Genomic DNA, 13,202 nt, shown 5'->3' on the forward strand with positions numbered 1-13,202 from the left:
TTTTTTCCCTCTTCCACCCGTTTTACACAAGATGGTAACATATGGCCTTGGGTGATTAAATGATTTAGTGAATGAACTAAGCAGAAAGTGCAGGCTGATTGGAAGAAGACAGCTTCTGTTTAGGCATAAATGTCTTTGTAATCTGTAATGATAGGAAAGAAACTACAGAAAAAGCATAAGACAATTTAATTGGGTTTTGGTTAAATATTGCATTTTTCAGGTCTGCTTTAAATATAGTGAAATAATAGTATAGTGGCTACTACTTAATTTTGCTTCTACAGCATGTCCTTGTAGAAGAGGCACCCCCCAAATACACACGGATATGCACACCCACATACAGCCCACAAAGAGAGAAAAAGTAAGGAAAGGGTTTTGTAAAACTAAGAACTGCAGAAGGTTTTGCAGAAGGAAGGTATCTAGGTATCTTCTGAGCAGTCCTACCCAGCAGCTCTCTGCCACCACAGGGGCCCAGAGGGTACAAATGAACAACCACTCCTGCCCTCTTCCTTTCAGGGCATCATGACTCTTGTCTTTTTGAAGTCTAGGTTTGACATTTGGCATTTGCATGTTCTCAGGAGCATGCAGTGGCACATGGGTAGGTCTGTCCTGGACTACGCATCTGTTCACTGTTGGCCAGGTTGTGGGAGACTGGACTCCAGCAGCCAGGTGTTCCTAGGCTAGAAATTTGAAGCCAATTCCTTTGTATCCAAAACAGGCCATCTTTTGAGAGAAAACATTTCTATTCTGCTTCCAGTGATGGCGTGCATATCACTGACACCCAACAAACAAATCCAACTGAATTCCAGTTCATGTCTCCACCCATGAGACCGGTTCCATTCTTTATGATCAAATTTTTACGCAGAGCCTTGAAATTGTTTCAGGGCATCACAAAGAATTCGCTGGTCTCAGTAATTTTCCCCGCATAAAGCAGAAGCTGTAGGCTAAAGCTGGACAAATCTATGCTCCAGAAAAGGGCGCCTGGACCTAGAGAAAATGTCTCAGTGGTGCCTGTCCTCAGCTTGGAGCATGAATGTTAGCAGCCACCTTGGTGATAAACCTCAGTGCATGGTTCTCCTTCTCTTTTACGTGATAGCATTTGAGAAGGCAGAGAAATTTTTGGCCCACGTGCTAGGAAAAGCTCTTAGCTGAGCACGTCCTGGTGGCTTACCCAGCATAGCTAGGGCTGCTAAGAATTACTGATCCAGGCAGACTCTGGCACAATAAGATGCACATTTAGCCAATTCATGCAAAGGCTGTATTACATTATCTTGGCACTTCCCCAGCACTGGTTCCCCAGAGAGAAGAGTCAGTTCCATGGTGACATCAGCTGAACCTCAAGTTTGATGGCAGCTCCGGAAACTATTTAACTTGTAATTTTTCTGAAAACCAGACAGTCATTAATTTTCACTACAATTAAAAAAAAAAAAATTATCAGGAGTGCCATGATCACTAGTCCCAATTTTCACTTCTCTGGGACACACAACCCTGGCGATACTTGCCACTGTACCTCCTCCAGTCCTGCTAGTCATTCTGGGAGAGTTTCAGTTTACTAAGGGAGTACCCACTTTCCATTGTCCCATCCACGAAGACGGCAGTAATGCGTATGGGTGACGGTATCTAGTCCAAGATAAATTGTAGAGCCGAAACGTGGGCTATTTGGCTACAGATGAGCAGTTTTCATCACCAGTTCCTTTTTTTTTTTTGCCACAGAGAACAAAATGGACGGCATATACAGTAATCAGCATAGCACTGCTCTACACTCTGAAGAAGACATAGATGACTGTTATTGCAGGTGTTAGAAAGAAGTATTCAGGGCCAAATTTGCAGTTGGTTCCACAGTAGAGCAATGTTGGGTTAACACTTTAAATCTATGGCTCTGAACCTGAATAGCATACCAACACCTTTGCCCATTTCCATGTCAGGCTCTTCTGACAGACCGTCCTCAAGAAGAGTTTCGAGAGCATAAAGCACAATTCAGACTCCAGAAGCGGACGCGACGATGGCATCTCGAGGCGTGCAGGCAAAGCTGGCATCTGCAGAGCAGCTTGCTACGTATTAATCAATCTTGAGCAGCAACAAACAATACTGGGAGATTCGCTGCACAAACCGTTTTGAAAAAGACGCCAGGAAACCTTGACGTTCTCAGATCAGAGGCGAGTGGGGAGGCTCTAACAGAGCTGCAGGCGCTCCTGTAGCACCACGTTGCAACGTCAGCATTGGTTGTGAGCCAAAGGCCTTCAGGCTTGCTTGTTGCCTGGAGGATATAAATGAAAGTCAGCAGGTGCAAAGGTGCAAGAAGTGCAAAATTGCATCATGTCTTTCCAAACTGTGTTTGTGCAGTAAATGAGACTCATTTCTTTCCATGGTAAATTGAGACCATTTTTATTTTCTTTGGCTTATGAATGTTCTTAGTTCAATTTTCATGTGTGTTCTCTGCGGTACCTTGGGATGCCTGAGGTGATTTATAAATATGTGTAGAGACCAGGTGTATTGCCAGATGTTTATGTCCCTTTACAACAAGGCTTCACCATCCCTTCCAATGGAATGCTCATATTATTTTTTCTAATAGAGGATCAACTGGACTACAGGGTATTTGTGAGATTTCCCTGTGTATGATTTTTTTCTTAATTTACTTTTCTATCATCTTGTTTCTATATTTAAAATAATGCTAAGTCTTTAAATCTCTCTAAGTACTCTTTAAAAAAATTAATGTTCCTTTCACAAATAAAAAAAAAATCACAGACAAACGTCAACAGTTCCAGGTTTAAATCAATGAAGTCTGACTCAGTGCCAAAAAGATTTTTAATCATAAAGTGTTACCTACACTCATTTTTTTCCATCTCACATCACCTCCCATTTAGAAATATTAAAAATTCGTTTTATATATATATAAAAAACAGTTGTATAAAATGTAATTGCAAATCATTCTCTTAATTATAACTATTAAGAAAAAAAACCTGTAGCCCCAAGGGCGAACCAAATCTGAAGAGGCAAAACGGACAAAGCAATTTGCCCAAGGTCATGGAGTAAAGTGATAGAATGGAAAAGAAAATGCAGCCTGATTTAATTAGGAGTCAGCACAGTAAATACCATGTGAGGGGCAGTAAGATTTTTCTCGGTACGTCTTAAAATATAAGGAAGTAAATTCATGTGTATGAGGAGGAAAGAATAAGTGAACATAAAAAGCAATGCCCCATAAAATTTTCTTTTAGGATTATTTTTTAATTCCAGGTGCTGTAGAAGTCTATTAGGACCTGAGAAAGTTCATTTATTAAATGTCCTCTTCAGCAAATAAATGCTTTTACTTTTTTCACATTGAGCAGCTTCATTGTTCCCAGAATTTTGTAACACAAGAATGACTAAACTGCCTCCCTCAGTAAAGCTGCACTTGTATAAGTAAGCATTCAGAAACCGAGGTCTTACTTAGCGACCCTGAGCAGTTGGTGAGAAGGCTTATACTAGGAAGCACGAGGCAGGATGCAGTTTAGAGATCTAGGACAACATAGTTAATGTAATCATTTCAGGCACACTCACTGACAGTTCAAATATATATATGACTGCATAAGTTATTTGTATAGTTTAGATTAGGAAAAAAAAAAACCTGAACAACTTTAGAAATATTTTCAACAGTGTTTCCTATTAAAATACTTTCAACGTTTATTTTTGCAATAAAAAAGCAGCTTAGTAGTTATAGGGAAGATATTCCAGAAATGACAGGCGGCGGGGAATAGAATACTGATTTTTCTCAGATGAAGTGATTATTAGCACTGAGGAGACAATCAGGAAACATGAAGAGTCAGCATCTTAGCTGCTGTGTCTTGAAGACAAGGACAAAACCCCATTGAGTTCCAGGTATAACGGAATATGGAACACGATGCCAATGGAAAAAAAAAACCCACACTAAGATATGGGATCGTATCAGCATTTAAGATGGACTGACACGCTACGAGGTTAATTAAAAAACCCCACACCAGGTTTGCACAAGCAATCCCTTCACCAAAGGGTAGAGAGAAAAGTGTTTTCTTTTGTACTCGTGTACATTTTTTATATATATCTATGTAATGCTTGAAGCATATGGACACCTAGATGCGAGCTGCTGTGTGATATACATAGCAGTGCTGTCAAATAAATTAGGCACAGCTAGAATTCAGTATGCTTCTTTGTAACGGTTTCATATTACTGAAGGAGACAAAATACCTACTCAATCAAATCTCGTTATTAATACGTAATTGAGTGCCTTTTCCTTGGTGAGCCTTGTTTTCTTCAAATCACTTCTCTGTGTTAACTGTTTACCTGAAAACTGAAGAGGAGATGGGGAAACACCCAGGTCCCTGGATTAGTCTTTTCCTAAGGAAGACTTTAGCTCTTCAAGACCGGCCTCCACTGCCCTATCCTAAGCTGTGGTATTCTCCAAAGCCGCTGACCTCAATCTGCCTGCGAACCACCATGAGGTCTGCAGAGCTCCTTTTCCTCTCAGGCACCGTCCTCGTCCAGGAGCGGGCAGGCCCCAGGCACATGCACATCCCTAGCAGCACGCTCCTGCTGGCACTGCTCCTCCTACCCTGTCCGGCTGCGGTGGGCAGCACAGACATTACTGACAGAAATGCAATGCCAGAGATGGAAACTCTAGCCCAGGGCAGGGCAATTCATTATAAGAGATGGGAGCCAAAGCACTTCCCTGATGAATTCACAACTGGCCTGTGCCAACCGGGGAGAGAGGACATAAACTGTGGAATTACAAAGGTAAATGTATCCCAGTCTAACCATGGACACCCCATGGATTTTTCTTCAGGGGTTTTATACAAGGAATCATAGAATCATAGAATGGTCTGGGTTGGAAGGGACCCCAAGGATCATAGAGCTCCAACCCCCCTGCCACAGGCAGGGCCACCAATCTCCAGACCTGGATCTACACAAGGCTGCCCAGGGCCCCATCCAACCTGGCCTTGAACACTTCCAGGGACGGGGAATCCACTACCTCTCTGGGCAGCCTGTTCCAGCACCTCACCACTCTTTCTGTAAAAAACTTCCCCCTAATATCTAATCTAAACCTTCCTTCCTTTAGCTTTAGTCCATTCCCCCTTGTCCTGCCATTATCTGCTCTTTTAAAAAGTTGAATCCCCTCCTGCTTATAAGCTCCCTTCAGGTACTGGAAGGCTGCAATGAGGTCCCCCCCGCAGCCTTCTCTTCTCCAGACTGAACAAGCCCAGCTCCCTAGCCAGGGTATGATATGAATCACCTAATTGCCTGATAATGCATATTTCTAATTGTCCAATCAGAAACGGGGAACAACAAAGCAAGTACATTTTTCTAAGTCTTGCAGCAGCAGCATTCATCAGCATCCCTGTGGTTTATCTGTTAATCCAGATGTTTCTGCCATCAACTTCTGCGAAGTTCTCAGGCATCAGCAACTCCTGCTTCTCTTAGATACACATCCCCCAGTAAATTCTGCAGGAAGTTTCCTTATCTTAGCCAATCGCCCGTTCTTCTTCACAAGGGCAGGTGCCGGCTCTTGAGACAGTAACATGGCAATCGCATGCAAACAGTTACTAGTTCTTGGGTCTGAATGACTGCGAAGTCTCAGCAACGCACACCCAGCTCTCCATCCCAAGGTAGCTCGGTGAGTGATGCCCAGGCAAGGGGCCTGACTGCAGCCTGAGAAGCACGGGCAGCCGACAGCGGGCAGGCGGGGGGGCCCAGGAGGGTGCACCCCTTGCGAGGTGAGGGAAGGCAGGGCTGGGCAGCTTCCTGCGGGCGGGCACCGGGGCCGCCAAGGCCTCCTGCCCAGCCAGGCTGAGCGGAGCAGCACCCGCCCGCCCTGCACGGCCTGTCCCGGCGCAGGTGGCCCCACCACCTGCATGCCCAGCCGGGAGTGCAGAGCCCTACCCCGCGGGAGGGGAGAGGAAAGGAGGGCAGCCCAGGGCAGGGCAGGGCAGCCGCCCCACCAAGACACGGCCAAGCCCGACCCCCGCTCCGGCCGCACCTGCCGCCCCACGGCCCCTCCGCCGCCCCGCCATGCACCGCGCCACACACCCACCCCCCACACCCCCCGGCAACCGGCTCGAGGCCGCGGTCCGCGCGCGCCCTCAAGAGCAAAGCTCCGCCCCCCCGACTCCGCCCCATCGCTCGCCCCGCCCTCGGCCCCGCCCCCTTCTCGGGCTCGGCGGGGCCCCGCCCCCTTCCGCCTCGGCTCCCTGCCGGGTCACGCCCCCTGCTTCGCCGCGCGCCGCGATTGGCGGCGCCGCCGGCTTTCGCGGGCCGCCCTCCTCCACTCAGTGCCCGCTGCGGTCCGTCACTCATCGGTGGGGCCTCGCTTCGGTTGGCTGCGGCGACGGCGCGGGCGGGCCGGGCTGTCAGTCAGGGAGCGGAGTCCGAAGTGGGGAGCGGGGAGGGGGCGAACATCTGTCTGCCGCAGCCCGGGCCCGGCTGTGCCGCCGCCGCCGTGCGTGCGCCCGTGCTGCGTGCGCCCGGCGCCCCCGCCCTCCCTCTCCCCCGGCCCCCGCCCCTCCCCCGCGCCCGGCCCCGGGCTCCGCGCCGTCTCCGGCCGTTGGTGCCATGGGGAGCCGTTGAGCGCGGGGCCCGCTTCGCTCCGCCGGCTGCCCCGCTCGCTCCTCAGCTGCCGGCAGGGGGGAGGCCGGGGGGGCGGCGGCCAGCGGGCGCGGGGGGCGGGCGGGGGGAGGGCGGGAGGGGGGCGAGACGCGATCCCGGAGCGGCAAGTGAGCGAAGAGGAGCCGGCGGGCGGCGGCGGCGGCGGGAGCGCGGGGACTTCGGGCCGCCGCGGAGTGTGAGTCCCGCTGCCCCCATCCCCACACACCCGCCGGGCCGCGGCCGGGGCCGGTGTCGGCCCCGCGGGGCGGGCGGAGTTGGCGGCGGGTCCGGCGGGGGGTGGGCGCAGCCGGGCGGGGGGCGGGGGCAGCTCTCCCCGGGTGGCGGGACCGGCCGCCCCGGCGCCGCTCCCGGTTACTTTTCTTTTGTTGCCGCCGTGACCCGGGGGCGGCTTTTCCTGCGCGCCGGGCAGCTGCTTCCTTCCCCGCGGGGCGGCCGCCGGCGCGCCCGGCCACGGCCCCGGCCCCGGCCCCGGGCGGGGGTGGCGCTGCCCGGCGGGACCAGGCCCCCGCGGCGCGGGGGGGGGGGGGGCGGCCGGCTCCGGCCGGGGGTGTCGGGGCGGCGAGGGGGCAGCCCCGGTGAAAAGTTGCCGCCGCCCGGCGGGGATGGGGGAGCCGGGCCCGCCGGGAACTTGCTGCGCGCCGCCGCGCCTGTGCTCACGGCCCGGCCCGCTCCGGTGCGGTCCGGGGGGCGGCGGACTTGCCCCCCGCCCGGCAGCGGGCAGGTGAATCGCCTGACTTGGTAGACGCGAGTGCGGCGAGCGCGTAACCGCTGGGCTAAAGGGGGGGCCGGCCGGTGGGGCCGATCCCGCCGGCGGTGCGAGGGGCACGGCGCCCGGCCGTGCCCAGTCCTGCTCCCCTCCCCGCCGAGCGGCTGGCGGGGTGAGAGTGGGGGGGGGGGGGGGCCGAGGGCAGCGGGAGCCTGCGGGGCTGGGGGCCGGCGTCCCGGTGCTGCAGCAGTCAAATAAATGACAGCCCGAGCCCCCGCAGGGAAAAAGCGATTTATGGGTAAAGCTGAACGCTTGAAATAGTGCCCCGGCCAGGTTAACTGCCTCGGTGTTTTAAATGAGCCGGAGTTTGAGTGCTCGGTATCACTTACGCTGTCTGAACGCTGAAACTGAAAGGACCGACGGCGAAGCGGGGAGCTGTGAGTTGAGTAAATAGGTTTGGTTAATTTCTTCTTTTAACTGAACCTCTGGGCTCAATAAAACCCAATTGGTATGGATTTCTCGAGTAACCCCGTGGCTGGGGTATGCTGTCAGTACATGAAGCGGTCCTCCAACTTGAGGCAGAAGTGTTGCTATGCTGCAAATACAGTAGAGCCCCATATGTTTAGGATTTTCTTTTTTTTTTTTTTTCCTCCCTGTTAGAAAGTTTGAAAAAAAGAGACTTTGAAGTATTTTGTTTATACTAACAGAAGAGAAAAGTTCTCCTAAGAAAAAGCTGGTGGCAGGAGTGTAGAGGAGTAGCATATGGCATTAAAAGGAGCACAGCTGGAGGTAGCATTTCCATCTGAACATGATGTCAGAGCAGCTGACAGCCTGCCATCCCTCAGCCTTTTATTCTAACACACAGACAGGGAGTTAGTGTGTGCAGATCTGTGTGTGGAGAAGGTATCTCATTCCTCTCTAACATCATCTCCACTTTGCATCTGTCTCTCCTAGTCTGCTTTTTTTCCACCGATCTAACAGACCTGGAGCCAGCAAGACTCAGAGGAAAGGACTTAATCAGGTTTATGTGTACTAAAGGTAGGAGTAGCAATAGATTAGATACAGCATATTTCTGTTTTGGTGTGTTGTTTATTGAATTTCAGGGAAAAAAAATCACATTACTTTTCTAACCAAGTTTAGAGGTAATATATGAAATTGAGTATTAAATAGATAAGTGAACTTAGTCGAAAGGCTTGGGCTACAGTTGGAGAGTATCAGTTCTTGAGCACATTGTTAGCATTAACTTTAATGCATATTGTGATAATGTCTTGGTTTGGAAGAAGGAGAGAGCAAGTTCATTCCTCGTTTCTGAGACCAAAACTGCAATGGATTTAGTGGCAAGCCTAAAGAGAGTTCTGCTTTATGTTCTTGCATTGCATCTTTTAAATGACTTTACAGGGGTTTTAGTTCAAATATACAAAAGTGTGCTTTTCTTAAAAGGAGGACCTTTCTGGCTAAAACGTGTTTGTGGGGAAGTCTTTCATTAAACTTCATGGTTAAATATCCAGCAGCTCAGAACGGTGGTAGCATACAGCTGTAGTGCTTGTGAAAGATAGAAATCAGTTATGTGTTTAAAAACTTTTGTACCCGGGAGAATGGCTTGACTGGTTTCTTCTTTTCTTTCTTGCATGTAGCATTTGAAATCTTTTATTTCAGCATAACAATAATTATTTGAAGGAGTTTTTGTATTTGCGACTAATTTAGAACTTGTAGATTTGAGCTGCCTGAATTGGCCAGACAGCTGTAATCGCACTCCTCTATTCTTAATCTCTTTATCTGGGCAGCAGCTGCCATATGGCCACAGTCAGCTGGATCAGATGTTTATAAGCTTCCTTCTTCGTCCCTCTCTGTCCTTTCAGCCTCCTAATTTGATCACAGCTACCTTGTGAGCTGCCCTCCAATCTTTATTTTTAGCCCTCTTAAGGATTAGGATTGATGTTGGCTGTGGGGCACTTAAAGTGATTGTATTGTAAATCTTCGTGCTTTACTCTAGCAATGGTATTTTACAGAATATAGTAGGGGTTGCGGTGTAAGTTTTAGTACATCTTGGTTTGCAAGGGATGAGGGTTTTTCAGTAATATCTGCTAGCCTAGAGAGCCACGATCTGTTGGATGCATTAGGATGCTATCAATCACAGAAGAATAGATTAAGGCAGGTTTTTAAGGGATTTTACTTACTGTTTATTGAGTTTTGACTTCTTCTTTGAAGTTTATTTTTTCTTTATCATCAAGGAAGGTGAATAGAAAAATACTTGGGTAAGAGCAATACTCAGGATGCTGATTTTTAAATGTGTACACATGCTCACGTTGAATGACTTTTTTTTTTTTTTAAGTTTGGTACTGCAAACTCTGGCTGTGGGAGGGGAGGGAAATTTCTGTCCTTCTGCATAGGGGAAGCGGTGCTTGTTGGCGCTTTGGTTGTTAGTTTTCTTTTGTAAATTCTGCATGTTGGGAAAAAAAATGTTTGTGTTCTATTGTACAGTATGGAGAAGGTTTAAACCTGAATCTACTTACTACAAGAAGAAATCCATGCAAACTAAATTTCTAAAACGCTTGATTTTGCTGTCGATAGAAATTGACAGCTGTAAATAATTTTTGTACTTTATGAATGTTAGACCTTCAGATTTTGGTATATTTGCATTTCTTCATCTGTGAAGCTCTCCTCTTACTACAATTTGTCTTTAAAAAGAAGGCTGATGATCTGATTTAATTTTTTTCTTCCCTTTCTGTGATCTCTCAAACTTAGTGTTAGAATTTTTTTTTTTTTTTTTTTTTGGGTCTGCCCTCCTAGGGATGCAATCTGGAGGAAGTTCCCTAAAAAAAAAAAACCCAAAACCAAAAAACAACTGTTGAACAGATTTGTTGAAGAGCAGCGATACTTTAAAAAAATTACAGATGTACCTATGTGCTTCTTAGAATGGTTTATTTACCGCTGAAAGGAGAGGGTAACTTCAGTGGTTGATCGGGAGAAGAGTTGCCATCGTACATGCGTGTTAAATAATCTTTGCATGGTTTCACTGGCAGAATTGTGGTGATATAAATCCGAGGTTTTAGAGTGGGATAACTTGGATTCATAAGTTCTGTGATTCCGACCTACATTTAATTTAAAAAATCTCGTTGCTTATAGGTTATGAAGACAGTATGGAGTTTCCTGACCACAGTAGACATTTGCTACAGTGTCTGAGTGAGCAGAGACATCAGGGTTTTCTTTGTGATTGCACTGTTCTGGTAGGAGATGCCCAGTTCCGAGCGCACAGAGCTGTACTGGCTTCATGCAGCATGTATTTCCACCTCTTTTACAAGGACCAGCTGGACAAAAGGGACATTGTTCATCTGAACAGCGACATTGTTACAGCCCCAGCTTTCGCTCTCCTGCTTGAATTCATGTACGAAGGAAAACTCCAGTTCAAAGACTTGCCCATTGAAGACGTGCTAGCAGCTGCCAGTTATCTCCACATGTATGACATTGTCAAAGTCTGCAAAAAGAAGCTGAAAGAGAAAGCAACCACGGAGGCAGACAGTACAAAAAAGGAGGAAGATGCCTCAAGTTGTTCAGACAAAGTGGAGAGCCTCTCCGACGGCAGCAGCCACATGCCAGGAGACTTGCCCAGCGATGAAGATGATGGAGAAGATGAAAAATTGAACATCCTGCCTAGCAAAAGGGACTTGGCGGCTGAGCCTGGGAACATGTGGATGAGATTGCCCTCAGACTCAGCAGGCATTCCCCAGACTGGCGGAGAGGCAGAGACGCACACAGCAGCAGCTGGAAAAACAGTAGCCAGCCCCTGCAGCTCAACAGAGTCTTTGTCCCAGAGGTCTGTCACCTCCGTGAGGGATTCAGCAGATGTTGACTGCGTGCTGGACCTGTCTGTCAAGTCCAGCCTTTCAGGAGTTGAAAATTTGAACAGTTCTTATTTCTCTTCGCAGGACATGCTTAGAAGCAGCCTGGTTCAGGTGAAGGTGGAGAAAGAGGCTTCCTGTGATGAGAGTGATGTTGGCACTAATGATTATGATATGGAACATAGCACTGTGAAAGAAAGTGTGAGCACTAATAACAGGGTACAGTACGAGCCGGCCCACCTGGCTCCGATGAGGGAAGATTCGGTCTTGAGGGAGCTAGATAGAGAGGACAAGGCAAGCGATGACGAAATGATAACTCCAGAGAACGAGAGAGTCCAGGTGGAAGGAAACATGGACAGCAGCTTGCTCCCTTACGTGTCAAACATCCTTAGCCCCGCTGGCCAAATTTTCATGTGTCCTCTCTGCAACAAGGTCTTTCCTAGCCCCCACATCCTGCAGATCCATTTAAGCACGCACTTTCGAGAGCAGGACGGGATCCGCAGCAAGCCTGCTACTGATGTCAATGTCCCGACCTGCTCGTTGTGTGGTAAGACTTTTTCTTGCATGTACACCTTGAAACGTCATGAGAGGACTCATTCAGGTGAAAAGCCCTACACTTGCACCCAGTGTGGGAAGAGCTTCCAGTACTCCCACAACCTGAGCCGCCACGCAGTGGTTCACACGCGGGAGAAGCCTCATGCTTGTAAGTGGTGTGAACGCAGGTTCACGCAGTCCGGAGACCTTTACAGACACATTCGGAAGTTTCACTGTGAGTTGGTGAACTCATTGTCTGTCAAAAGCGAAGCACTGAGCTTACCTACTGTCAGAGACTGGACCTTAGAAGATAGCTCACAAGAACTTTGGAAATAAAATTTTTATATATATAAATAATATATATATAAATCTATATAGTTGTGGTACAGTCTAAAAGCAATCTTGTTTCCTTGAACTGAAAGTTTGGCTATTAGCTTGTTTTTTGCACTTTAAGGCAGCATGAATATTTCACTAATTTAGCACTCTGATAAAAATGAACTGTAGAGGTTAATCCGACAAAAGTAACAAATTCTGGAGCATATTTTTCCCCCTGTTCGGAATAGAAGCCAGTGGATACTTTACTTCTAAGGAATCTCCAATTCAAAAAAAAAAAAAAGAAAAAAATTTGAAGTGGCTTTATTCTCCCCAAAACACTGCGTTCTTTTAAGCTCTCAATCTTTTTCCTACCAATCTGAATGTAGAAATCCTCTCCCAATTTTGTCAGTTCCTTTACATTTCTATAATTGCATGAGTCCTTTCTAGCTGTTGGAAACCTGAATGCTTTTAGACCCAAATGGAAAATTTCTGAAATGCTGGATTATCTATTTTTAAACAAGCAGTTGACTTAAAACTTATTATGGCAACTTCTGGATTTCTGACAGTTCCCACTGGAAAAAAAACAAAACAAAAAACAAACCAACACAAAAAACATAAAACAAAAAAAAACCCGAGAGTACACTGGGATCACTGGGACTCTGTCTTACGTGAAGGTTTGCTTGGGATGAAAAAGGATATTGCAGCTTCAGCAGTGATGAACTGTGTGTTTAAAAAATGTGAATTACTGTTATTGTATACTGTAATTGATTACATGGGCCGGGGGGAGGTATCAAAGAACTTGGCAGGTTGTGTTGATGCTCTTAGTTGAGTCTTGAAAAGTAAATATTAACGCTACAGAAATGCATGAGTTTCAGTATATTTTTGTCTTTGTTTGCATTGTATAACTTTAACGAGTGAGTTGAAAATTATTTAATTTCCTTAGGAAAAAAAAAAGAAAAAAAACCCACACCGTTGAAATGGCCGGTGTTACGAAGAAGAGAAATGCACTGTTTTTATTTTATCTAATTTAAATTTACTTTCCCACTGTCTTTGAGTTGAGAAGAACTTAAGCTACGAGTCGCCGATCTAGCTACGTTAACGAGGAGGAGAAAAAAAAAAAAGAAAAAAGGAAAAAAAAAAAAAAGGAAAAAGGAAAAACGAAAAAAAAAAAAAAAAGAATGTTTACAACCAGACTTCGA

At 47.3% G+C, this 13,202-nt stretch overlaps 1 protein-coding gene across 1 annotated transcript; it reads left to right on the forward strand.

Moving 5' to 3' along the window:
• Positions 1-10,441: 10,441 nt before the first annotated feature.
• Positions 10,442-12,864, forward strand: ZBTB18 (zinc finger and BTB domain containing 18). Its single transcript, XM_084262085.1, has one exon. It carries the CDS (start codon positions 10,456-10,458, stop codon positions 12,022-12,024), a length of 1,569 nt encoding a protein of 522 aa, XP_084118211.1. The 5' UTR covers positions 10,442-10,455; the 3' UTR covers positions 12,025-12,864.
• The last annotated feature ends 338 nt before the right edge of the window (positions 12,865-13,202 follow it).

Source organism: Gallinula chloropus (genome assembly GCF_964237585.1).
Source record: "Gallinula chloropus genome assembly, chromosome: 3".
Taxonomy (NCBI): Eukaryota; Metazoa; Chordata; class Aves; order Gruiformes; family Rallidae; genus Gallinula; species Gallinula chloropus.